At 41.2% G+C, this 27,982-nt stretch overlaps 1 protein-coding gene and 1 long non-coding RNA gene across 2 annotated transcripts; one reads left to right on the forward strand and one right to left on the reverse strand.

Annotated features, from left to right (window-relative positions):
* Positions 1-223: 223 nt before the first annotated feature.
* LOC140519404 (uncharacterized) lies at positions 224-6,075 on the reverse strand. Its single transcript, XR_011972200.1, has 2 exons — positions 5,370-6,075; positions 224-1,134 (listed from the first exon to the last, which is right to left on the reverse strand). It is a non-coding gene; the product is annotated as an uncharacterized lncRNA (long non-coding RNA).
* A 125-nt stretch (positions 6,076-6,200) lies between these two features.
* Positions 6,201-27,570, forward strand: DNTTIP1 (deoxynucleotidyltransferase terminal interacting protein 1). The gene is made up of 13 exons (XM_072632342.1): positions 6,201-6,449; positions 6,640-6,710; positions 7,805-7,901; positions 16,022-16,120; positions 18,443-18,511; positions 18,816-18,872; positions 19,233-19,291; positions 20,342-20,387; positions 22,507-22,565; positions 22,711-22,771; positions 24,250-24,321; positions 26,995-27,050; positions 27,149-27,570. Exons 1-13 carry the CDS (start codon positions 6,345-6,347, stop codon positions 27,285-27,287), a joined length of 990 nt encoding a protein of 329 aa, XP_072488443.1. The 5' UTR covers positions 6,201-6,344; the 3' UTR covers positions 27,288-27,570.
* Positions 27,571-27,982: the final 412 nt, after the last annotated feature.

Raw genomic sequence — 27,982 nt, forward strand, 5'->3', positions numbered from 1 at the left:
TTGCCCTCACCTACCTTCGACACAGTTATCAAAGTGATATTCCTTAATCACATATCTAACCATATTATTCCCCTGCTCAAGAAACTACAGTTGCTCCCTATTGCCTGTAGCACAAAATATAAATTTGTTTGGCATTTATAGCCTTTCATATTAAAATATCCATATATTTTGACCCAGAGCTTCCACTTTCAAGTGTCAACAGGCAATCACAACTTGACAAAACTTTGGTGAAAACTAGGGTTTATTAATATGAGAAATGAACATGCATGTGGAACTCAAATTCTTCACAATTCATACAGAAGTTTACATTTTTATAACAGCAGGACAAAGGAAGGAGACAGCAGAAATCTCCACCTAAAGAGGCGTGGCATGGGCGGGGAGGAGAAAGTGTAGTAAAGGTGGGGAAATGACAAAACTCTTCCAAAGGTCAGGATCAAGGCCTCCTTTTTCTTTAGGAATTGTTAGCCAGGGATGGGGAACCTTTGGCCTGGAGGCCACAAGTGGCCTTCTAGGTCCTTGGGTTTGGCCTTCTGACTGAGTTCAAGTTTTACAGAACAAATCCTTTTATTAAGGGGATTTGTTGTATGAAGTTAGGATTCAAAGGCTGACTCCCAGTTTGTTTATGTATTCTCATGCTTTGTACCCTACCCAACTAGCCTACTTACTGTTCTCATATACATACAAGAGTCTGCACAGGCTTGTTCTCCCACACCTGAAATACTTTCCTTTCCTGACACCAATCCTTAGGAATCCTAACACTTTTTAAGGCTGAGCTCAAATGCCTTTCTTTAAGAGGTCTTTCTCCCCATTTTTGAGCCCCTCTCCAAAATTGCTCTATACAACTTCAGTATATTATCTTGTATGTACTTATCTGTAAACACACCATATGCCCCGAGTGGAATATAAGTTCCTCACTGGTAAAGACCACATTTTAGTTTTGTATTTCTGTCCACAACATGGAGTTTATTGCTGCTGTTCATCCTTCATTCTCCAAAAGGGCCAATGACATCAGCAGGGGGACATCTTGACTTGCAAGTGAACTGGATTAGAGTGAGGAACAGCTGTGAAAAGGTATCAGCCTCATTCTCTCCTCAAAGAGTCATCAGAGTCCAGCGGCAAGACAGGTCAGGACGACTGGCAAGGGACCCAGACCCAAAGGACAAAAAGAAAGACGTATGATGAATATTAGCAACCCATAGCATGTCAACAATTATAACTTGCATGAAGTAAACAGCACAAAAAAAATAATTAAGAAAATGTACAATGAGGAAAAAGATGGGAAATTAACAAGCCAAAAATGAAATATCAAAGAAAAAGAATCCAAGACCAGATGGATTTACAATGAATAGTATTCAAAAAAACTATTAATTCCAACATAGCATAAACTAAATGCAGTGATAGGGAAAGGGATATTTCCAATCTCTTTCTAGGATACAAATAAGAATCTCAAGGGAAATAATGAAAAAAAGTGGGAGGAAAGGGGGCCTATCAATACCTGATCTCATACTACACCATAAGGTAGCAATCATTTAAATGATTTGGTAGTGGTTAAAAAACACAGAGGTAGATCGGCGGAATAGATTAGATATATAACACAGAGAAGCAAAAAAATAAAAGGGCACAGTATTTGATAAACTCGAAGACATTAGTTACTATTAGAGATGCACTTGACACACAAAAAGGTATCAAGAAAAATTTATTAAAATAGAGTTCAGAGGAGGGAGTGCCTTCTATGTTCATTACGAACGGATAGCTTCCCAGTAAGGCTATAGGAAGAATTCAACTTGTTCAGATCAATGGAAGCTTCTTATACTGTTCCGAATTTTTGGACCTATCACCACCTGTCCCTTGCCACTTGACTTCATGTTCTCTTCTCTGCTAGGCTTTCCCTCAAACAGCTCATCAAGCCTGTGCACAAGTTTCTGACCTCTACCTGACCATGCTAGGTCACAACCCTGATCACCCCAAACTGTGGAAACAGAACTTCCTTGTTTCCCACAGTTATTGGGATAAAAATCTCAATATCTAACAAAAATTGATGCAAAAACTGGAAAGCAGTTTGGCAGAAATTAGGTATAGACCAAGATAAATTCTGAATGGGTACATGACATACATAAAAGGGAATATTTCAAACATATTAAAAGAGCAAAGAAGAAATTATCTTTCAAATATATGGAGAGAAGAGTTCATGATCAAACAAAGAGGGAAGGTCACAAGAAAAAATGAATAATTTTCATTATGTAACATTTTATAGGTTTTGTATAAAAAGATGAAATAAGAAGAGAAATAGGTAACTGGGGGGAAAAATCTTTTCAGTATATTTGTGTTGTGCCCTATCCAAAATACAGAAGGAACTACTTCAAAATTATGAGACTAGAGCCATTTTTCAATAAATAGCCAAAAAAATAGGAACAAAGCAGTTTTCCATGGAAGAAATCCAATCTATCAATAACCATATGAAAAAAATTCTCCAAGTCACTAAAGATTAAAGAAATGCAAATTCAAGCAACTCAAGAGGGTCCACCTCAGACTCAGCAGATTGGCAAAGATGATTAAAAAAAGAAAATGACAAATGTTCAAAGGGCTCTGGGAAAATAGGCACACTAATGAGCTCTTGGGGAATCTGTGAATTGGTTCAGCTATTTTAGAAATCAATTTGAAAGCATGCACAAAAAAAGACACTAAACTGTTAAACCCTATAACCCAGCCATGGATTACTAGGTCTATTCTGAAAAAAAAATTTAAAAAAAAATAAAAAAGACAGAGGAAAAGGATTTACATGTATAAAAATATTTATAGAAGCTCTTTGATAATATTCCAAAATTAGGGTCTAAGTGGGTATCCACTTATTGGAGAGTGGCTTAACAAATTAAGGTATATGAAGAAAATTAATATTTATTGTGCCACAAAAATGACAAAATGGACAGCTTCGGAAATAACTGAGGTCTCTATAAATTGATGAGTGAGGTAGGCAGAACTAGAACAATTTATACAACATTTTTTAAAAAAGGATTTGGAAAGACTTTAAAACTCTGAGCAACGCAATGTTAAGGCAAAAGTTCAAAAGACTGAAGATAAAACATGGCCCCACCTCCCACCAGAGAGAAAATGGACTTAAAATGCAAAAAGAGACGTACATTTTTGGACTTGGACAACGTGAGAATTTGTTTTGCTGAACTATGCATATTTTGGGGGCGTTTTTGTTTTCTTTTTTTTAAATTGTTCGACTGAGAGATAAGAGAGCAGGAGATGGGAAAGAAAACCAATACTTAAAAAAAAAAATTAAGAGGATGAAAACTGGTCGTAGTCAAAAGGAGGCAACAAAGTGCTTGAGCACTCACCCCCAATTACTTGGTACACCGCAGTACCAAAGATGAAAAGCACCATGATGGGGCAGAGGCTGCCTGAGGATAAGGGTGGGGGCGCAGCATGGACCACAGCTTTAAAGTTTCCCCAAAAAAACAGCTCAGGGAGAGGCCAGAACCTAGGAACTTCCCAGAACTCAGCCCCAGAACCTTCTTTATACAATGCACTGCCAGGGAAATTTCCTGATTGGAAAAAAAAAAAATGGATTGGTTTCTGACCTGATAGGAAACTGTATTTACAAAGAACAGACGTGGGGAGAATAACAGGTAACAGTATGTTCAGCCTCAAAGCCTAACACATTTTCCAAGTGTTACAATGGACAGCTGGTGAGGGCGCTATGGATGACTGAAGAAAGAGTCAAAGAGAAGCAAGCCTACAAGTCTGTTTAAAGAAACAGTACACTCTAGCAATGGGGCTGTGGCTAAAGCAAACTCATTGTGTCCTAAACCTAGCACCCCTTCAAGCTTCTCATTCTGTCCAGAGAAGGAAGCAAAGATACTAAAAAAGAAATAGTTAGAAAGATGCAGAGACCCACTCTAATGAAGTTGCATCCAAAAGCAAATCAAATACATCAGGATTTAGTCAACTTGAGAACCCTAAAAACAAAGAGCAAAGTTACAATTTGGAGGCTCCTAAAAAGCTATAGAAAGCATTAATGTTGTCCACAGTCAATGGCTAAAAAATGACAAGCATCGTCTTTATCTCTCTAAGCTCAACCACAAATGAACAAATGAAGAAATTGGTGGATCCACACTATGAGTAGGGGTAGTTAAGTGGTCCAGTGTGCAGAACACTGGAGTCAGGAAGACCTGAGTTCAAATTTTACCTCAGACACTTACTAGCTGTGTGACCTTGGGCAAGTCACTTAACCCTGGTTGGTTCAGTTTCCTCATCTGTAAAATGTGCTTAAAGAAGGAGTAGGCAAAACATTCTAGTATCTCTGCCAAGAAAACCCCAAAAGGGGTCACTGAAGAGTAAAAACTGACTAAAAACAAACAATACTGATGGTGTGATGGGACCTAGACCCTGAATTTTCCCACACAACCCAGCCCCTGGCATCTTGCCAGAGGCATCTGGCCCAGTCCTGCCCACCTAGATCTCAATAGTCCTTTCACTGTGGCTCTGTGACCCACCCCAGACCACTTAATTCAGTTCACTGCCGCCATCTCAGGCTATTTACTCCTCCTTAATCTCATCTAGACCATTTCACTGTTGTCCCTGGCCCACCCCAGGCCATACCTTAATCCCATCAGAATCTTTGGTCTTTTTTTATATTTAAGTATCAATCTCACCCCCTATCAAGCTGCAGATTCTTTAAGAATCTAGTGTACTCTATGGGTGTTAACTCTCTATTGGTGTTAGGATAAACCTTGCTCCTCTGACTGAAAAAAGGCTTGAGTGCTTGAATTCTTTCCAGGCAGACTCACTCTGTACCCTGACATTTAAGGGTTCCCAGCTACCCCAAACCACATCAATACTATGGGTGCCAATAACTGCTAGTAGCACTCTGTAACATCTCCCTCTTTGTTTCCCCTTTTTTCTCCTTTCTTACTTCCTCTCTATCCTGCCCATGCCTTAGTTTAGTCAGTCACTGCAAGAACCATAAAATTTCAGAACCATAAGGAATCTTAGAACGTAAGCCATAAAATAGCAATACTAGAAGGGACTTCAGAGATTACCTAGTCCAAATTCCTCATTTTACTAAGAAGAAAACTAAAACCCTGAGAGACATATACCTAGATGCTAATGGCAAAGCCAAGGCCAGGATACAAACTGGATCTCAAGTCAGGTGCTTGCCTGATCACCCCTGACACCCATAGTCATTCTGCAGCCTTGCCGGTGGCATTCAGGGCTTACTAGGTTGTTGAAAGAATCCTAACAGAAGAAGGGAACTCAGAACTTCAAGTGAAAACTACCGTAAAATCCAAGGCCTGAAGGAATCTTTCTCCTGCAACAGCAAAAACCAGTGTTGGCTTTAGAGGCAATTCCTGAAAGTGCCATACCTTCTGTGAAAAGTGAAATCTTTTCTGTGCTGTAAACCCATCCATGAGTCTGTAGGATTTGTCTTCAAGCTCTTGAAATGCCTCACTTGGGTATTTAAGGGCTGGTCCGGTCCACATTCCCAGCCAGGCCCCCAAATCACTGGTATCTAGGCCAGAGGGATTCTCCTTCCCGCCCAAAAGGCGTGACTTACTCTTCAGGCTTCAGCTCCTACTAAGGGTGAATCACTCCGATAAGAGGTCGAGGTGTTCAGCCCCAAGGCTGATTTACCTTAGACCCTCGGTGCTGGAAGGCATTTCCGAGATCCCACCTCATGGACAGCGACTCTAACCGAGACGGGCAGACAAGGGAGAGGACGTGCCCACAGTGGGTGGAGGTCAGCCTAGAACCCAGGTGTCCTGCCTCCCAAGTCCTGGACCCCAGGAACTCAAGAATATCAGAGACGGAAGGAATCTTAAAACCCACCCCAACTAGCCAGGTTCATTTTACAGACGAGGACGAAGAGGACCAGAGAAGGAAGGAGACTCGCCCAAGATCCTGCAGGGACGCTTCTCTCCGCGGCCGCGGGCGCAGGGGCATTTAGGGAAACTCAGTTTTCAAACTACCAACCGCCCGGCCCCCCCCCCCCCTCGTAGTTAAACCCGCAGGCTCGGGGGTGGGGGTGGGGGGGTCCCATCAGCCACACCCTCCGCAGAAGCCCCGGCCGACGCCCACCCTAAGCCGCCCTGGACCCCAACAGCCTCTGCTCTCCCTCTTCCCCTTTTCTCCAGCTCCCGGACGCACGCGCCGCTCGGTTCCCATGGCAACCTCGCCGCCTGCCGCGTCGCTCTTCCGGGGGGCGGGGCGGCGCGGCGCAATGACGTGTGACGGGCTCGTTTCCGGCCGGTGGCTAAGGGGCTGGGCCGGACCCCCGGCTGCAGCGGCGACAGCGGCTGGGGTGGCGGCGGCGGCCTGGCCGGGTGCAGGAGGGAGGGAGCATGGGGGCCACTCGGGATTCAGAGCAGCCGCGAGGCCCCAGTGGAGCGGAGCGGGGCGGGCCCGAGCCTGGAGACGAGGGCTCGGCGGGGCAACTGGTGGTCACGGTGAGAGAGGGGCTTCGGGGAAGGTGGGCACGGGCCCCTCGGGTCGGGCCGGGTCGAGGCCTGTCGGGGCAGGGAGCTGGGCTGGAGCGGGGGGCTAGGCCTGAGAAGGGCCCCTTGCCCAGCCCCAACCCCTCCTCCGTCGTCCGAGATCGGGGGCGCAGGGGGCTCACCAGCGCCTTGGTTCCCGCAGAACCCCTGGAACATCATGATCAAACACCGGCAGGTGCAGCGCAGGGGCCGCCGCTCCCAGATGACTACGAGGTGAGCCCGCTGGACCCGGGGACGCTGCGGTGGCACCAGCACCAGCTGCCCCGGAGCCCTCACTGCTGGGGGGGCGGGGGAGGGAGGAAACGGGGAGTCTTCCTTGTTGGAGGCTGGAAATGGACCACTGAAGAAGGTCAGGAGGGCGGACCCAGCTCCCTGTGTGCCGTGAAAGAAAGGGCACTGATGTAGAATGAGAAGATCTAGAAAACAAAGTGCCTCCGTTTATAAAGATGTAAAATGAGAGGGTTTTTTTCTCTAGGTGATTTCCAAAAGTTTGTCTTCTCTGGACCTCAGTTTTTTCTCTGCAAGATGAAAGTATAAGTATTTGGACCAGTTAGTTTCTTGGGTACATTCCAGTTCTAGACCTCTGACATTAGGCAAGTCAGACCTAGACCTTACCTAGACTTCTATTTCTCCCTCTGTAAATTAAGGATGATTCTAGGAGCATGAGATGACTTAGATGGGTTCTAAGGGCATTTTCTACTCTTAACATGTTTTTTCCCCACAATGTTCCCAAAAAATGGAAGATTGTAAGATCATCAGGGGTTAGTTAATGGCCAGCTAGTGAATTAAACAAGTCGATCATGATCTTCCCCGCGTCAAAATCCTTCACCTTAACATAAATCTTCTAGATTCTGCCAAGCATTTGTGGTGATCATTGACCAGTCTTCAGAACTTCACGTGTGTATTTGGGTCTGGAAGAAATCAGAGCCAAAAGTCTGTAGTCTGTAAAGCCTAGTTTATTTATATTCCAGGATCAGCTCCCTCCCAAGACAGATCCCAGAGTTGATAGTTAGATATAAACCCTAGGCTATGCCTATTTTATATCTCCCAAACTAGATTATAATCTCTTTCAGAGCAAGGACTGTCTCTTAAATTTATAATACTGTAAATGTAATAGGAACTCTAAATGTTTATTGATTGATTTTTTGATTGACCATGTTAGAAGTCCTTCATCTTTAAGGTCAGGTATTTATTTAAGGATTATTTAATATAAGACAAGCTATGACAAGAGTCATTGCCCCTGGCAGGACAAAGATGAATAAAGCATTTGTAACTAGTGTGACATTTTTCCCCTTTTTGAAATGCAGCTTCACAGACCCTGCCATCTCTATGGACCTACTTCGAGCTGTCCTACAACCTAGCATCAATGAGGAAATTCAGACAGTCTTCAACAAGTACATGAAGGTAAGTGATGTTGGAGGAAAAATGGGCAGGGAAATACTAACAGACGCACCCTGTTTGCTTGGATCTAATCTTCTACATCAGAATCTGAGTCCTCCTGGGACCCTAAAATCCACCTAATCCAACTCATATATGTCAGAAAATCTTCTCAACCAACATTTCCAGTAAATAATCATCAGAAAACATCTGGTGAGGATATAAATATTCTCACACTGGGTCAGACTTGCAGTCCATCTGTCCTACTATTCTGTTGCTGATAGCCCTCAGGAATGTCCCATGGGAAGGTTTGGTTGTCTTCTCCGATTTCAACCTTAAAGGATAGCAGAAATAAAGGTGATGTCCCATGCCCGATTCAGATCTAGGTGAGTCCCATTTAAGGAAAGATATCAACAAATTGGAACACATCCAAATGAGGACAATCAGTGTGGTAAAAGGCCTGGAGTAATTATTGTTGTTCATTTCAGTCATGCCTAACTCTCTGTGACTCCATTTGGGGTTGTTTTGGGCAGAGATACAGGAGTACTTTGCCATTTCCTTCTCCAAAGGGCTTGAGAACTCTGCCATAAAAGATAGTTTGAAGAGCCTACAGATTTTTAGCTTGAAGAAGGGAAATTTTCTGAAGTAGCTTCACAGATGGAGGGAGGGATGGATAGATAGGTAACTATCTGGGATCATTGAAAGAACTGAATTTAAGAGGAATTAGAGGAGGAATTAGATGTGCTGATTAGCCCTAGATGGCAGAACTTAGATCAGGTAGAAACTGCAAAAGCAGATTTGGGCTAAGTATAAAGAAAAAGTTCATAATAATTAGAGCTATCCAGCAGTGAAATGGACTCCCCTAGAAAATAGGTAGTGAGATCTGTGTCACTGGACATCTTCAGGAGGAGTCTTGGGCAACCACTTGGTCTGTCATAGTGAAGATTCTTTTTGAGGAACAGTTTATATTAGATGCAATCAGAGATCCCTTTCAACTCTTAGATTCTTTGAAGTATACCCCACAGCTATTTATGGCTCTGTCATTGATTCACTTGTATAAGCCCTTTATTTCTTCTGTCTACCTGCAAGGCTTTTTGTGGTAATGAATTCCATTGCTGTTGTACACCTCTCGTATGATGTAGGACTTAGCATTAAAGTCTCAGATTTTTAGAGGTTACTAAATCTCAGAATTGAGGGGAACTGGGTACTCAGCCTTCCTTGTCCAGTCTGTCTCTGAGAGAGCATTTACTCCATAACTTTTGCTTAAGATCTCCATCAAAGAAGAACCCCCTCCCTTCAAGATAACTATCTTCATTTTTGATAGCTGTTGGGAAATTCTGCCTTACCTCAAATCTGAAGTCTGTGTCTTAGCTACTTCTACATATTTTTTTTTTAATTCTGCATTCTGGGGCCAAGCTAAGCAGATCTACTCTCTTAAGATGATAGCCTTTTGAGCACTTGGGAAGATAACTGTCACGGACACCTAAATCTTTTGCTTCTTCATGCTAAATATCCTCAGTTTCTTCAGTGGGTCTTCATGTGGCATGAACTTGAGGCTTTTCACTGTCCTGATTGTCCTCCTGTGGGAATTATCTAGATAATTAATGTTCTTCCTAAAATACTGTACTCAGAACTGCCCATAGTACTCCAAATGGGTCTGACCAGGATACAGTATATAGATATACATACATACACGTATATATATGTACATATGTATATACACCTATAAAAAGAATATTTCTTCCCTTATCCTTTGCCCTCTATCTTTCCATGTAGTGTAACCCCTTGCCCAAGGCATGGGTCCTTTCTATCATATTTCTGATAGTTAACCAGCCTCTGCTTGAAGACTTCCAGAGATGCATAACACACTGCCTAGTGTCAAAGAAAAGAATAGTAATACTTTGCATTTTAAGCATAAGACTGCCAGAAACAATTTTATTTATCATTATTCCATATCCATGCATTTCTAGCTTAGAGAGATCTCCAAACTAGCACAACTCCCCTCATGCCCTCTGACATGTCTTTCTACCCCAAAACAATTTTAGGTAACATATATAGGAATCTTGAACAAGGAAAAAATTAAAATATGTTAAAACATGATTTGGGGTTAACAGTGCAGAATAGTCAGTACTCAGTTCCTTCCTGGACCATTCCCCTTAAGTACTAAAATGACTTCCTTCCTATGAGCAGAATCTTAATCCTTGAATAGAAAAGATGTCACAGCCTTTAGGTGATCATAAATAAGTAAAACTTAAGTTTAATTTTCTACCTTGATCTATTTCCTGGAACCGTAGCCTTCTTTCTTTACCTGCTTTCCTAAAGGGAAAGTCTGGAAAGAGTTTGGAGCTGGAGAAAATGTTATTTTTTAATATTTTCAGTTGAACTAAAAAGGTTTTTAATATGATTCCATAGTAATAAGACAACTGGTTCTACTTTTAGACAGCTCTCATTATCTGTCAGTCAACACATATTTATAAAGCACCTGCTTTGTAATAGGCTCTGTGTTAGGAACTGGGGATATAATGGCAAATTTGGTATAAATATAATGACATGAAGGAGCTTGCAGTCTAGCCAGGGGAGGCAACCTGCACATTAATAGATAACAAAATAGTTATAAGATAATTTGGGGGAGAGGAAATAGCAGCTAGTGGGTTCAGGGAAGGCTTCCTTTAAAATTTTCAGTTCTGAATTGTCTCCTTCCACCACCCATTGAGAAGGCAGGAAATATAATATCCATTATACATATGAAGTCATGCAAAACGTATTTCCACATTAACCACGTTGCCAGGGGGTGGGGTGGTTGGGAGAAGGCAAGAAAAAGAAGAAACAAAGAAAAAATTATGCTTCAGTTTACACTCAGAATCCCATGGAGGTGGATCTGTATTTTTCATCATTAGTTCTTTGGAATTATCATGAATGATTTTATTGATCAGAATATTTAAGTCTTTCATAGTAAGAGTATTGCTGTTACTATGCATGTTCTTCTAGTTCTGTTCATTTTATTTAGCATCATTTGATGCAATACTTGCAAATCTTTCTGAAACCATCCCCTTCATCATTTCTTATGGCACAATAGTATTCCATCACAATCATATACCACAACTCGTTCAGTCATTACCCAGTTGGTGGACATCCCTTCCATTTCCAATTCTTCACCACAACAAAAAGTTATAAATATTTTTGTACAAATAGGTTCTTTTCCCTTTTCTTTGATCTCTTTAGGGCACAGACCTAATCATGGTATTGCTGGGTCAAAGGATATACAAAGTTTTATAGCTCTTTGGGCATAGTTCTAAATTGTTCTCCAGAATGGTTGGGCTGGTTCACAGCTTAACCAACAGTGCATTACTGTCACTATTTTGCCACCCCCTTCCAACATTTGTCATTGCCAATATCGAAAATGAAAAAGGAAAATGTAAAATAAACGAACAGGAAATAAAGGAAATTATTAAAAAATAATTTTTCTTTTATATACCAACAAAGCTAATAAATTAAATGGATAAGTATTTACGAAAACAAAACCCTTGGATTTTTAAAAATTTAAGAATTTAAATAACCCAATCTCAAAAAATAAAATTGAACATAAAGAAACTCCCCCCAAAAAAAACCCAGGACCAGATGAACTTAAAAGTGAATTCTATTAGACATTCAAAGAACAATTCATTCGAATATTACACAACTTGTTTACAAAAATAGGGAAAGAACAGAGCTTATCAAATTCCTTATGAATTTATAGATCTTAGCTGTTGAATTTTTCAGATTCTCATCACTTTCTTACATCAAATCTTTTGTAACTCTGCTCCACTACATGTCTCACAGCCCTTGCCTTCTGCCTACTCACTCTGCTACCAATTTGGCTCAAGACATCATCATTTCTTGCTCATACAGTTGTAGTAATCTCCTAACTGGCCTTCCTGCGCCTCCCCTCTCCTTCATCCTCCATTTAGATGCCAAAATCATCTTCCTAAGGCACAAGTCTAACTGTCATTTCTCTACTAAGAAGCCTTCCGTATAACATTGAGTATGAAATACCATTTCCCATCCATAGTCTGACCCCAACATCATTCTCCAGCCTTTCACTGAACTGGACTCCTAGCTGTTTTCTGAACTGGGCCTGTCATTTTCCACTTCCTAGCATTCAGAAAGGTCAATCAGTAAACATTTGTTATGCCCCTATAATATGTTAGGCAGTATGCATAAGTCCCTGCTCTCAAGGAGCTTACAATCTAATGGGGGAGACAACATATAAACAAATATACAAAATAAACTATATGTAAGATAAATAGGAGATAATTAATAGAAAGAAGGCACTGCCATTAAAAGGGGTTGGGAAGGCTTCCCATAGAAGGTGGGACTTAGTTGGAACTTAAATGAAGCCAGGGAGGGCAGTAAGTGGAGATGAGAGAGAGCATTCCAGGCATGGGGTACAGTCAGAGAAAGTGACCCAGATTGTTCATGGAAGATCCAGGAGCTCAGGGTCACTGAATGGAAGAGTGGGGAGTAAGGTAAGAAGATGGGTAAAATAGTAGGGGGCTAGGTTATGAAGGTCTCTGAATGCCAAACAGCATTTTGTATTTGCTCCTGGACACAATAGGAAGTTTATTGAGTGGGGCAGTGGCCTAATTAGACCTGTGCTTTAGATAAATCACTTTTGTGGTTCAACCAACCAATCTCAAAATCTTTGCTTGGAACAACTTTAAGCCTGATTACAAATGAATTCATTTCTGCCGCAATCCCCAGTGCTTCAGAAAAAGAAACCCAAACTCGTAAATCAAATTACAGGCTTGAACAAATATCCAGTTCAGGCAGGTCTTAATAACATTGGTTAGTCAAAGCACCAGCTAATCGCCTTTCCCCACTCTGTGCCCCCCTTCTTTTTTGTATTCTGCTGTAACTCTGTTTTCAAGAAGGTTAGTGGGTGTTTCTGTTAGTTTATTCAAGTCTTTCTTATTACATCATATTTATAATAACATTTGAGATTTTATAATGAAGTCTTGTTCTCCCATTTACATAAAGAAATGAATATGGAGAGACCCTTGTCAGACCTTTTACTTATGCTTGGAGATGGGTTAGACAGCACACATATTAAAACTGAACAGATAGATGATTAAATTGGTCTGGAATGCCCAAGACACAATTAAATGTTGTAAAAGGCCTCATCCTGCTAGTAAATATGAGGAAGATAGTGGGAAGTCCAGGATGATAACCCTGAGTGTGAGCTTGATGAATTGGCAGGGTAGTGTTACGCTCTATAGTAATAGGGAAGAGTTAGAAAGGGTTTGGGGGAAAGATAATGAGTTGCATTTTGGATATTGAGTTTAAGATGGCTGAAAGGCAGTTGCAAGATTATAGGTCAGCAGAGAGGTTGGGGCAGGATGGGTAGATTTGAGAATCATTAGTATAGTGATGGTTATTAAATCCATGTAAGCTGATGGGATCAAGTGAAGTAATGTAGAAGAAGAAGAGGACCAAGGACAGAACCCTGAGAGACATCTGCAGTTAGAAGGTATGATCTGGAAGAGGATCTGAGGAGACTGAGAAGGAGCAGTCATATAGGTAGGAGGAGAACCAGGAGAGTGGTGTCCTGAAAACTTAGAAAGAAGAGAGTATCAAGGAGGAGAGGGTGATCAACAGTGTCAAAGGCCACAGAGGTCTAGGTCTAAGAAAGCGCCATTGTATTTGGCAACTAAAAGATCATTAGTAATTTTGGAGGAAGCAATTTCAGTGGAATGATAAAGGTGGGAAGCCAGATTGTAAGGGATTAAGAGAGTGAAAGGAAAAAAGTGGATACAGCTATTGTAGAGGGCCTTTTTGAGAAGTTTAGCTACAACGGGCCGAAGAGATGAAGGCTGATAGTTAGCAGGGATGGAAAGATCAAGTGACCATTTTTTGAGGATAGGGAGACATGGGCATGTTTGTAGGCAGTAGAAAATGAGCCAAGGAGAGATTGAAAATAAGTGAAAGATTGGGAATGGCAGAGGGGACGATCTGTTGGAGTAGATTGCTTGAACCTGCAGAAGGGTTGCCCTTGGCTAAGGAATAAGGCCATTTCATCATGTGAACAGTTAAGGAAGAAAAAGTTTCAGAAGGCATCTGAATGATGGAAGATGAGAAAGAAGGGAGAATAGGGAATTCACTGTAAGTTGCCTCTATTTTTTCTGTAGCATATATAGGGCAAGGTTCTCAGCTAAGGCAGGGAGGGGGAACCTTAGGATGTTTGAGGGGGTATATAAAGGTTTTAAAGAGCCACTGCAGTGAATGGGATAGTGAATTAATAAGGGAGGTATATAGTAGGATTACCTAGCAGTATTGAGGGCCCAGTTGATTTTGTGTAATGTAAATTTTTAGTGAACCCAGGCAGAAAAGTTACATGATTTTCTCCACCTTCATTCGGCAGCATTTGTGTAGGAATGAAAGTAACAAGTAGTGGGAGTAATCCAAGATTGGGCCTTTGCTGCTCATAATTGGTCTTATGATAAGGGGGCTAGAGATTCAAGAGAGAAAGCTGGTATAGCTTTGAATTAGTTCACCAGAGTCAAGAGGAGAGAGTGGGTAATGCTGAGGAGAAGGCCTAGGAAAGAATTGAGTGGTAAAGAGATTCTAGGTCACAGTGCAGACAAAGAATGGAGTTTCCATAAAGGAAGGCAGAGAAAGAGGTGAAAAGCCAATAGATTATGGTAGGATGAGGATATGTCAGAGTTGTTGAACATAGTGATGGTACATTTGTTGTATGATGGCAAGACCAAGGATATGACTGTCTTGGTATGTGGTTGAAGTTGAGTGGAGGAGTAGCTCATGCGAGGTGAGTAGGTTAAAGAACTGAGTAGTTAGGATATTTGAGGGAAATCAATATGTGTTTTGAAGTCCCTCAGTATGAGGACAGGAGTTGAGGAGGAGAGAAAAATTGTAGGCTAGGAATCAGACTCATTGAAGAAGGAAGGGAATTGACCTGGGATGGGGTGGGGGGTGGGGTAAAATGTGGAGGGGATCTGTAAGACAATAGCTACCAGAATTTTGATTGGATGGTAGATGTGAGTAGCCAAGGAAGAAAGGTTACAATGATGGAAGTAGGGAGAACCTGAAAATGGCAAGAGGGAACCTGAAAATGGCAAGAGGGAGCAAGGAGTATTCCAACAGCCTCCCCCACTAGTGAACGAAGAAGAATGAGTGGAGGTGCAGCCCGTACAGGAAAGACTGTGTCATCAGGGAGAAATCAGGTTTCAGTAAGAATGAGTCAATGGAAGGAGTGGGAGTGGAAAAAATTTAAGATGAAGAAAATCTTGTTGCTTAAGGAATAGATGCTCCTCAGGGCATTAAGGGAAGGGCTGGATGGAGTTAGGATGAAGCTTTGGGGTGAGAAGGTTGAGAGGGATGAGAATGAGGAATCAAGGGGTAGGGGTGTGGAGTGGGCTTTGGATGATGATCTACAGGAATTCAAAGTCACTGGGATGTTAAGGGTATGACCAGGTGTGAGAATGTTCACAATTCAGTGAAGGCTGCCACTCCTCTACCCTCAAAAGACAGGTAAAGCAGGAGACAGAAGGCCTGAAGTCAAAGGGAGAGTTGCTCTTCCTTGGAACAGAGGTTCTCTACATGCCACTTGGGAGATTGATCACCCCTTACACCTTCAGTGCTCCACTTCCTTTTGGAATCCTTCTCTTCCTTCAGGGTCACATCACATACCACTTCTTCTATAAAGCCTTTTTTGATTCTTGCAGGTGAAAGTCCTCCTTGAGATTTTCTTAGAATACTCTGGATCTTTCCTTTATCTCCATTATGCCCTACTTAGTATTAAATCTCTCTCTCTCTCTCTCCCTCCCTCCTTTCTCTCTCTGTCATATCCTGTTTTCCAGTAGGTCAGCTCCTTAAAGGCAAGAACTGCATTATTTTTCTATCTCTATAATCACAATACCTTAATTGTAATAGTCCCTTTTAAAATGTCTGTTGAAATTTGAAGAATCCTAATTGCATTTTGACATCATAGAAGAGCAAACCTCTTCTCATGGCTCCTCACACTTCCTGGTTTTCTCTTAGTTACATTTTTGAAATAAATGTCATTTACCGTTGTTGCATTGACTGATGATGGGCAACAAGATAGACAGGTGTGATGACAAGGCCTTTGACCTTTTCCTTGTTCTTCTCTCTAGTTCTTTCAGAAAGCAGCATTTAATGTCAGAGACAACGTTGGGGAAGATGTTGATGCAGAACAATTGATCCAGGAAGCCTGCCGAAGTTGTCTGGAACAGGTAGAAACCTAAGGAGGCAGGGGTTAGATAATCTGAAACCAAAGCTGTCAAGGGACTTTCTGAATGTTGAAAGTTCATCATCTGAGAGCTTTCTGTTAATACCTGTCAAAACTGTAATCCAGTTAAAATCTGGAGCTAGTGTAAGGTACTAAATTTCAGCTCAGAATAGCTAAGGTCTGTATCATCTTTGCTACTGCTTGGTGGATAATATTAAGATAATCACCTTTGCTCTCAGTGCCTCAATTTCTGCCATTCTGTCATAAAATATTAGGTCTTGGTGGGACCATGGAGATCATTGATATAAACCAGAATTTTCAGACTAATGTGGACACCAAACACATTGGAATTTAAAATATAGAAAGACCAATTTGGACATCCTGGAGGTGTGGAATACTCCTGAGATAAAAGCAGGATCAGGTGAATCTTGACTCAGAATAGAAGAAATTAAGTCAATCTTCATACTGAAAAATTGCTATACAGAATAAGTACTTCTGATTTGTGTATAATTTAAATTTAATATATTAAAGAAACAAATAGTGTCATGAGATTTTCTAGCAAAATCCTTGTTTACTTCATGTGAAAAATCAATTCTTTTGTTTAAATTTTTCTTAAAAATTTTTTTCAATTTAAAAGCATTTATTGTTTTCTCCTCTCCCCTCCCCACCCCCTCCCCCCCAGTTGGTAAAAGAAAAAGAAAAGTCTTGTAAAAAATACAGTCAAACAAAACAAATTTCCACATTGGTCGTCTCCAAAAATGAATGTTTCATTCTGCATCTTGAGTTCATCACCTTTCTCATCAGGAGAGGAGAAGCAGGCTTCATCATCAATCCTCTGAAATTGTGATTGGTTACTACATCAATCAGAGTTCTTAAGTCTTAAATAGTTGTTTATCTTTACAATGTAGTTGTTATTGTATAGATTATTCTTCTGGTTCTGTTCACTTTGTTTAATTTTATAACAGTCTCCCTGGCTTTTTCTGAAACTGTCCCTTTCCTCATTTCTTATGGTGCAATAGTATTTCATTAACATTCATAAATCTTAGTTTGTTTATCCATACCCCAATTAATGAGCACTCTTTTACTTTCTAGTTCTTTGTTGCAACAAAAAGAGCTGATATAAATATTTTTGTACGTATGAGTCCTTTTCCTCTTTCTTTGATCTCTTCAGGGAATTGGCCTAGTAGTTATATTGCTTAATCAGAGGGAAGGCACAGTCTTATGACTTTCCAGAAGGGCTCTACTAATTTCACAGCTACACATTGTATTAATGTGCCTGTTTTCTTGCAGTCCTTCTAATATTTGTCATTTCTCTCATTGTTGCTGATTTTTAATAATCACTTTTTTTAATATGGTTATTGATACCTTGGATTTTTTTCCTTTGAAAACTTCCTGTTCATATCTTTTGATCATATATCTATTGTGGAATAGCTTTTGTTCCTATAAATTTGAATCCATTCTTTACGTGTGTTGGAATCATTGTTCTTTAGAACCCTTTGTTACACAGTGTGAAAAATACTGATATGGACCAGACTCTTCATTTTACAGATGGAGAAACTGAGACACAGGAAAAGAAATGACTTTCCCAGACTACACATGTCGCAGTGTAATGGAGAGACTAGATTTAGATTCAGGGACCTGATTAAAGGATTCTAGTCCTGATTTTTTCCCACTTACTATGTGACATTGGACAAATCATATAACCTCTCTGATAAATTTGCTCATCGGTAAAATGGGAGTGATAATACTTGAACTAGCTACTTCGAAGGATTGTTGTGAGGAAGATATTTTGTAAATAGAAAGGTGTTGTAAGAATATGTACTGTTATTATTAATAACAGAGTTGAAACTAGAACTCAGGTCTCCTAACTCCAGTCCAGGAATCCTTTATGCTGAATTTCATGGGAACTATAGTCCCTTCCCCTTTCCTGTCTCTTTAGAGGAAAGGAATGACATCATGTCTGTAAACCCCTGCATGTTTGTCAGACAATGTGCCTATTTATACCCAATATTGTTATTAATAGTAATCAAAGTATCACCTAGAATCTCTCCGTATCAAGCCTGCACAACCTACAATGCACCAAAGGAAAACATCCTCTACATTTTTCACAGGCCACCCAAAATCCTTTGGCATGCCTGAGAGCCACAGGTTCTACAGGCCTGCTCTGTATCAAGATGTCAGCATTCAAAGGCAGAGAGTTCCAAAGAGATGAGTGCTAGCACACAAGTACTGTCTCATCAGTATAAATCAGGCAAGGAGCAAGCATCCCCCTCCCCTACCACTCACCTGCTAGATTGTTTTTCTAACCTTTGCCATCTTCTTTTAGGCTAAGCTACTGTTTTCAGATGGGGAGAAAGTGATACCCAGACTGACTCATGAGCTTCCTGGAATGAAGGTCAGAGCTGTTTTGTCCTGGGAGCTTAAATGGGTTAGAGTGGTCCAGTATCAGGGAGGGTTAAACATTTGACAGTAGCTGGGAATTTGATCTGAACACTCTTGAGAGGCAGTGGAGCTGAGTAGCATAAAAGATATTTGGGACTCTTTCTGGGCTTAGGGAAGATGCCATCCTACTCCTAGAAAAGGAAGTTTTGTTCAGTGGCTTATGCCTATGAGATATAACCTCTGCAACATTATCAGGAAGTCCAGTGGTCTCCTCTAAGACTTCACTGCCCCACTGACTTTCCTCTCTCCTTTCCCAGCGTGGCCGGCAAGCAGATGAAGAATGTGCCCATCGAGGAAGCCCTATCCCAAAAAAGGTAAAAAAAAAAAAAAAATACACACTCACATATTCTTGTGTGTGTGTCCCTTTCCATCTGCTGGCCAGGCAGTTAGGCCTCAATGGCCAGTACTGGGCTTCCCAGAGAATCTGGACCTCATCTCTTTGCCTCACCCTCCCCCCAACCCTGATACAGGAACCTTCAAAGGTAGGACTTCTACCCAACCCCTCACAAATACCATCTGGTATCTGAAGCTCTACTTTATCTTACAAACCAAAAAAAGAACTCTAGTGGTAGCAGATGGCCCAGGGTAGGATACTGGGTAGACGGGATCCCAGCTGGCTCAGACTGGAGCCAAGATCTGACAGGCTCCTTCTGACAGGCCATTTTCTATTGCAGAGGAAGGGACGGCCTCCAGGACACATCCTTTCAAATGACAGATCAACCTCAGGCATGGTGTAAGTAGGGACTGGGGTCTAGAGCTTTCCAGCTGGCATCTAATATTAAGGGGAGGTTAGGGAACAAGATGGGGGTATGACTGCATAAATGAAGGGGAGGAAAGTTGTTATATAGTTAAAAGATTTCTTGGAGTCAGAAGGCCTGGCTTCAACTCCCACTTGTCATATACTAACTGTGTGACCTTGGACAAATCATTTTATCTGAACTTCAGCTTCCTCATCTATAAAATAGGGAATTAATGAAGCCTGTTTTACCTGCTTCTCAAGGTAGCTTTAGTGATTAATTCAGATTGTGGATGTAAGGCACTTTCCAAACTATAAAGTGCCTTATAAATATCAACTGTCAATAGTGATCACAGCCTGAAGCAAATGAGGGAGAGGAGACAGGGGCTTTCTTCATGGTTGAATCTGATTCAAAGGGCAGCACTAGTGAGAGTCCCAAATGTTTTAATTAATAGGTTGGAGAGATAGGTGAGGAGACTAATATTTATCATTGGCTTAGGTATGTAATACATTGCATTTTTCATGGCCTGTTTATATAGATTATCTTACTGCTCTTTTCTACAATCTAAGAAGAAAGTACTATGAGGATTATTATATTTTTCTCATTTTAAATAATAAAAAATTTTTGGTGCATTATGCAAATACCACTAAACACAGAATTAACCTTTATCCCTCAATCTCTGAAAAAAGTCATAGAAAACATCATAAAAGAGATTATTAATGGTAGTACAGGCTACCCATACATTTGTGTGGTTTTCTGTTTTAAAAGGAAGGATGAATGCTTAACTTGAAGAAGCTAATACCAACATTGTCTATTACATTCAGTCTGAATTTTGTACAAGGATTATACTTCATTTTACAGATGGGGAAACTGTGGGTATACAGTAAAGTGATTTAGGCAAGGTCACACAGCTAGATAATGACAGAAATGTGACTGCAGTGGCTTCTAGTCTGACTGCTCTGAGCTCAAGAGAAGTTCTAAACTCCTAACCACTGACTTTGCAACTTCTCTGAACAGTTGCTGATTCTTCTATCTTTTCCTACCAGGTGGAAACCAAAATCCTGTGAACCAATTCGGAGGGAAGGTCCTAAGGTATGGTATCTGTGACCATGATGTTTGGGCCAAATTAGGACCTTTTTCTAGCCCCCAGGGATTCTGGAGAGTTATTTTTTTTGCCATGCTATACTTTAGGAAAAGGGGGAATCTTGTTTTCCCCTGTGGGATATGTGAGTTTCTGAGGTGCATCAACAGCTCACATTTCTATAGCACTTGACAAATTGTTTTTCTCATAAGAAATCTGAGCTGTTGGTAGCAGAGATACTGGTATAACCATTTTGTAGGGTAGGTAGCAAAGCCATGAGAGAAGTGACTTGAATTAGGTTAGTTAGGAATTGTCAGAGCCAGGACTTAGACTCAGGTCTTGTTAATTCCAAATCTAACATCACCCTGAGTGGGAATGAAGGACAGGGTTTGGTTCCCTGTTGAGAAAACCTTTCTCTCTAATGCACAGGCCCTAAGTTCACTGACTTGGTAATGGATAGGGCTCTGTGAAGTCTAGGCATTCTACAAAATGTCTTCCTTTTCCCATCTAAATTTCCATCCAAGTCAAGTCCTGTCTTCTCCATGAAGCTTTCTATGATTTATTTCAATTGTCATTAATATCCTTCACTTCTGAAGAGTAAGATTATCCATACTTTTTATCTATAAACCAGGATTCTGCACCTAGCCATACACTGCCTGCTATTGTTCTATGGTATTCTTTCTGTGTTCATCTCATTTCTCCAGCAAAACTGTAAGTTCCTTGAGGTCAAGAAATCAATATATTTATGAATCTTCATTCACAGAGCTGGGCACATAATAAATGCTCAAAAAAATAATTGTTGAAGGAAAATCATAAATATTGGAGAAGATGTGGGAAAATTGGAACACTAAGTTATTGTTGGTGGAGTTGTGAACTAATCGAGCCACTCTGGAGAACAATTTGGAACTATGCCCAAAAGAGCTATAAAAATGTGCTTACCTTTCGACCCAGCAATACCACTTCTAGGACTTTATCCCAAAGAGATCATAAAAATGAAAAAAGGACCCACATGTACAAAAATATTTATAGTCACTCTTTTTGTGGTGGCCAAGAATTGGAAATTATGGGGATGTCCATCAGTTGGGGAATGGTTGAACAAGTTGTAGTATACGAATATAATGGAATACTATTATGCTGTAAGAAATGATGAGCAGGCAGACTTCAGAAAATTCTGGAAAGACTTATGTGAACTGATGCTGAGTAAAAGGAGCAGAAACAAGAGAACACTGTACACAGTAACAGACACATTGTGAGATGACTAACTTTGATAGACTTAGCTCTTCTCAGCTATGCTAAGACAACTCCAAAAGACTCATGGAAAGTGCTATCCGTATCAGAAAAAGAACTATGGAGTCTGAATGCAGATCAAAGCATATTATTTGCTCTCTTTTGTTTTTTTTCTTGTGGTTTCTCCCATTCTAATTCTTCTTTATATGTTTAATAAGAATGTATATGTAGAGCCTTTATCAGATTGCATTCCCTCTTGGGGAGGAAGAGATGAAGAAAATTTAAAAATCGAAAGCTTATGGAGGTAAAGATAGAAAACTAAAATTAAAGAAAAAAAATGCTTGTTGAATAAATGCTTGAAAAGTAACAATCATTTTGCACTAGACTTCAAGTGAGATGATCTTGTGTTCAGATCCCAGCACTTAGAGCTATGTGATTTTGGACATATCACTTAACTTCTGAGCCTCAGTTTCATCCCGTGTAAGCTGAGGAAGATCAATTAGATGAGCTCTATCTAAAGTCCCTTTTACTACTAAAAGGGACATGAGGATCCCTTCATATTTCCCATCATTGTAGATGAAATTTTCCTCTTACCTCTTGAAAACAGCCTTCAGCTAGAAACATCAAGTATTCACCCCTTCTTTGGTTTGAGAAGCACCATAGGGCTTAGTGAAAAGAACCTTAGACATGGATTCAAGTTTCAGCTTTGCCACTTCCTAGCTGTTGTACTGACCAAATCACTTCCTGGCTCTAAGCTTCAGTTGATAATACTTAGACTTTCTTGCTTCATAGGCTTGAGATTAAAGCATTTTGTAAACTCAGAGCTATTGTAATTTATTAAGTAAAGATCTAGGTGGCATCTGTCCTGACTGACATACTCACCTTCTGTTTCTTTTTACACAGTGGGATCCGGCCAGGCTGAATGAATCCACTACCTTTGTGCTGGGCTCTAGAGCCAACAAGTAAGAAATTAGACTTTGACATTCCTGGGAGGGGGCAACACTAAGGTCCCACAACTGGCAAGTTCTTAGAAGGAGACATTGTCCTTCTGTCTTCACCTTGCTGAAAAATTTGCTGACTCCATTCTCCTGTTGGTTATTGTTTCAGGGCCCTTGGCATGGGAGGCACCAGAGGAAGGATCTATATCAAACACCCACACCTATTTAAGGTAAGTGTCATGATTGCCCTGGAACACTCCCTTTGGGAGTAGGAGGAGACAGTTGTCATGAAAGGCATAAAGGGAGCCTCCTGTGGCATGACCATCCTATCTTGGCTGTACAGATTATAGTGGAAAGAATACCAAACTGAAAATACAGAGTCATCCACCTTCTAATAGCACTGCCACCAACTCAGCATGGGACCGTGGGCAAGCAGCTTCCACATTCTGGGCTTCAGTTTCCTTATCTGTGAATTCAGCATTAGACCTCCAAAGTCCCAATTCTCACGTGTTAGGATTTCTATGAAAATGGGAAGAGCTAGGGCCAGCTTCTTCAGTACAACAGTTTCTTTGTCAGCACATGCCACAGGCAAATACACACAGTGCATGCATTTCTCTACCTTGTTCCTACCCAGTCTCCCTTCACTGAAAACTTATTCTCTGCCAATATCTCATTGTTATCACCTGTTTTTCCCTCCCCCCAGTCTTATCTACAGGCTGGAAAACTAGAATTTAGGTGAGAATCTGATCTTATCAGAAATGTGAAACAAAGAAAAAACATGATTGTTAGAAATTTTGTTATCTTGCTTTAATCTAATTGGGTTTTGTTTTGTTGTGGGTGGGATTATAAAGGGCTAAGGGAATCCTAGGGAAAGGATGAAAAAAATCAAGAGCTACAAGGTTTGACACTAGCATCACCTCATAGGACATACATTCACCTTGTAAGTATATATTCCTATAGAAACCTAACAAGAATGGATGGAAAGGAAAGATTTAGAATTAAACCACTTCAGATCCCAGTTCCCACATTAGCTATGTGGTCATAGGCAAGTTCCTTTATTTTTGAGCATCAGTTTCCTTATAACTAATATAGGAGTAATTATTCCTACTCCAGCCACCTTAGAGTTGTAAGCATTTTACAAACCTTAATACTATAGAAATATGAGTTTTTATTATCCTTGAAAGAAAGCTGAGCATATTTCTCCTTTTAACCCTCTCCCCTCAATTGTTTTTCCTTAAAATTTACTTAAAAGTTTCTCATGTGGAAACTTAAGTAGAAACTTAAAAGTTTCTAATGACTTTAGAAAAGCATTTTACCAGTGTAATAGTAAAGATGTGTTTGGACTTGGCAATTCTTAAGCATTCAACCCACCAAATCCTGACACACCCCAAGAAGCTTACCACACCCTTAGCAAGACACAGCCCAAAAGCCTTCCTGACTTCACCCTGCCCCAGAGACCCTGGTACTTGTAGAGAAGGGCTGAGGGGAAAATGTAGGTTAATCCTTTGTGGATCTGACCTGTCTGCTTAAGAGTAGTTGATGGGAACTACTCATATGAAAGAACCAAGGACTGCCTATTTCTTCCTGAGACCAGGGCAAGGCTGTGTTGGTCTGTGAGATCTGCCAGAGAGAAAAGGGCTTGGGGACACAGATCAGGAAAAGTTCAGACCAGACTGATCTCCCCACCCTGTGCTTCCCTTGCCTACAGTATGCAGCTGACCCCCAGGACAAGCACTGGCTAGCAGAACAGCACCACATGAGGGCCACCGGTGGCAAGATGGTAAGTGTCCTGAGAAAGGGTCTCTTGAGATTAGGGGTCAGGTTTGTGGGGCAAAATAAAAGCTCAGTTGTCAGGTTTTGTTTGGGGAAGGGGAGGGAAGGGCTTCTGACACTGAAGAACACATGTCTTCAGTTTGCAGACTATAGGGCCTGAGGTCATCAGTCTAGAGCTGGAATAGACCCAAGAAATGATTTTATCTCGTCTCCTCTTTTTACCGATTACTAAAGCACAAAAGTAGTAATCATCAGAAGGGGATTTGAACACGGGTCCTCTGTCTCTAGAGTGATGCTCTTTCCACTATTGTGTAAATGGTATCATTCCACTCCTGAACTGTGACTCTTTGTAGCTGGGTAACTTTGGACAGATCACTTAACTTCTTGGAGCCTCCGTTTCCTGAACTGTAAAATGGATAATAACACTTGTGTTACCTACCTCATAAGGTTGTTAGGAAGAAAGCTCTTTGGAAACCTTAAAGCGCTAAAGAAATGAGAGCTGCACTTACCAAACACCTGCTGTGTTCCTGATACTGTGCTCAGGACACAAAGACAGAAAATGAAAACCCCTTGCTATTGAGGAATTTAAATTCTTTTGAGGAAAACAGTTATGTAAAAGAATAGCAATAATAAAAATAATGGCTAACATTTACATAGTGCTTTCTATGTGCTGGCACCGTGCCAGGTGTTTTACTAATGTAATCTCATTTGATTCTCACAACCACCCTGGGAGGTGCTGTTGTTATCCCCATTTTACCGTTAAGGAAACTGAGGCAGACATAAGTTAAGTGACTTGCCCAGGATTACCCAGCTAGTAAATATCTGAGGCTGGGTCTGAACTCAGGTCTTTCTAACTCTACTCTCAGGGCTCTCTCCATTGAACCCCTAGCTACCCCTAATACAGAAAACACAGATTATATATATAGTAGATATTAAGTAATTTCATAGGGATCAGAAGAGACTTCATGGAGGAGGAGTAGCATGTGATATGCATCTGCTAGGGATTCTAAGGGGCATATAGGAGGGAGAACCTTTCAGGCAACAACATGGAGACTGGAAACAGAATGTTGTGTTTGAGGAACAGCAAGGCAAGCAGGCCAGTTTGGCTGGATTTTCAAGTGTGTATAAGGTGAAACAAACCCAGAAAGACAGACTAAAGCCAGAGCATAAGGGCTCTGAATGCTGGGTGGGGGGTGGCTGCGTTTGATCCTAGAGACAAGGAGTCACCAGTGCTTGTTCAACAAAGACCTGAGCTTTGGCAGTATCACTATGGCAACTGCAAAATGGCTTTTAGAAAGGAGAGACTGGCAGCAAGGAGACCAGTAAGAAAACTGTTGCAGTCATGTTAGGTGAGAGGCGATGAAGATCTAAAATAGGTGGTGGTTCTGGGTCTGGAAAGAACAGAAGGGTTGTGAAAGACATGCAAGTTGAATTGATAAGACTACTAACTGGATATGGGGTCTGAAAAGAGTGAAACATCATGGACGATTCTAAAGTTGTGAATGTAGGCAACTGGAAGGATAATGCTACTCTCATGGGAAATAGGGAAGTGAGAAGGAGGAGATTTGAGAGGGGAAAATACTGAGTTTTCTTTGGTATCTGTTCATGAGATAGCTAGTGGCAGATATTCAAGACTAGAACTCAAGAAAGATACTAGAGCCGGCTATATAAGTCTGGCAGTCATCTGCATGACAATTGAAACCAGAGAAGCTGATGAGACCACAGAGAGAGCAGCGATTATAAAGGTCTAGGACCAGCCTTTGAGGTACAGACTATTAAGGGGTGAGATAGGGATCATAGTCCAGTAAAAAAGAGTAAGGAGGAGTGGCTGGACTGGTAGTTGAACAACCAGAAGGAAACAATGTCGAGAAAACCCAGAAAGGAGAGATTCAAGGAAGGGACAGAGTGGTCAGTGTCACATGTTGCAGAGACATCAAGATGGATGAGGACTGAGGAAAGGCCATCAGATTGCTGGTGAAGAGAGAAGTTTGGAGAAAGCAGTTTTGGTTGGTTGATGGAGTCAGAAAACAGATTGCAAAGGGTTAAAAAGTGAATGAGAGGAAATGGAGGCAGCAAGTGTAGATAATTTGATCTAGGAGTCTGACTGTGAGAGAAAGAAGAAAAATAAGACAATAGTTTGAGGGGGTGACAGAGTCAAGTAAGGACTTTGATAAGGTTTGGAGAGACCTGGACATATTTATAGGAAGCAGAGAAGGATCCAATAGATAGGGGAAGATTTGAAAATTAGAGAAAGGAGGATACCCCAGTTCTCTTAACTTTCCCTAACTCTTCTAGAGTCATAGTTAGAAGAAACCTGAAGGGTCCAACCTTTCTGAAGCATTCATTCCCCACTCCAGCATCCTAAACAAATAATAGCTTAAATACCTCCTATGTCAAGAACCTTGCTACCTTATAGAGGAACACATTTCACTTTCACATAGCTATAATTTGTTAGAAAATATTCTTTTATAGTGAACTAAAATATATCTGACTTTCACATATCAGTATTATTGTGCCTTCTGCATGTGACAACCCATGTGACTTAGCTGTTCTTCAGTTTGCCTACTTTTGAGACTGGGCCCTTAGCTGGACTAAAGTTTCTTCTAAGGGCCTCCTCTCTGCCATTCTGGAAGCAGTAAGGGAAGCCCAAGACCATTCTCCTTTGTTCTGCTGTCTATAGGCCTATCTCCTCATTGAAGAGGACATTCGAGATCTAGCTGCCAGTGATGACTACAGGTGAGAAACTCAATCTCTTCTTCAGACATGGTCCCTCTTCCTTACTACCTTGTTCTTCCATCCCTTACCCTCTCTACCCCTAACCATTGCCTCCCTAGGGGCTGCCTGGATCTGAAGATGGAAGAGCTAAAGCCCTTTGTCCCTCCTTCCTGGATGGCAGAGAAAATGAGGAAATACATGGAAACACTCAGGACTGAGAATGAACAGCGTCCTAGTGAAGTGCCTCCTGAGACATGATGCCTAGTTCCTTGGTTACCTGGAAACCTTCCTCAAGTGCCCTTCAGACAGGACTTGAGGCCAGGTGCCCCCTCCTGACTTTTGGCACCTGCCTGGGGCAAGCTACACTGCTGCTCCTGAGCCTGTTCCCCAAGGGCATCTTTCACACAAGGCCCAAACTGGTTTGCAGCTGGTCAATGTTCAGCACCCCCAGAGGGGCATACTTGGTTTTGTGTTTTTGTGAATTTATTGGGTTTGAAAAGCACTTGAATGATTTGTAATAAATACAGATGGTAGAACCCTCGGTGGAGACTAGTATCTCTAGATGAGAGCAGCCAGATGCCCTGGAGACAAGGTGGGTGTTTGAAAAGAAGGCTGGTAGAGGCCCTGGCTCTCTATCGTGAAAGCAGTAGTAGTAACAGCTTACATCTCTATAGTGCTTTACACTCATTCAGTAAATATTTATTCAGCACTCCCCATTTGCAGAGAACTGTGCTGGGCAGATAAGTTTAAATAAAACACCTCCCCTCACCGGAAGAAGCTCAGTCTAAGGAGGGGTCCTTTATAATCTTTATCTTACTTCAAGACTTAATTAAGGTCTTACTTTATCCATGGAACCTTCCTTGCTTCCCTCCCTCGCTTCCCGCCCCAGTTAAGTAGTGCTTTTTTCGATCCTCAGATTGTATGCTTTTCTGGTATGGATGTCATGCTATAAT

This window comes from Notamacropus eugenii, chromosome 1 (assembly GCF_028372415.1).
Source record: "Notamacropus eugenii isolate mMacEug1 chromosome 1, mMacEug1.pri_v2, whole genome shotgun sequence".
Lineage (NCBI taxonomy): Eukaryota > Metazoa > Chordata > Mammalia > Diprotodontia > Macropodidae > Notamacropus > Notamacropus eugenii.

Excerpts from the sequence above, each read along its gene's own strand:
- DNTTIP1 (XM_072632342.1), top strand. The coding sequence starts at position 6,345 with ATGGGGGCCACTCGGGATTCAGAGCAGCCGCGAGGCCCCAGTGGAGCG. Across the intron at positions 6,711-7,804 it reads CGCTCCCAGATGACTACGAG|CTTCACAGACCCTGCCATCT; the intron begins GTGAGCCCGCTG and ends TTTGAAATGCAG. Across the intron at positions 24,322-26,994 it reads GGGCCACCGGTGGCAAGATG|GCCTATCTCCTCATTGAAGA; the intron begins GTAAGTGTCCTG and ends TGCTGTCTATAG.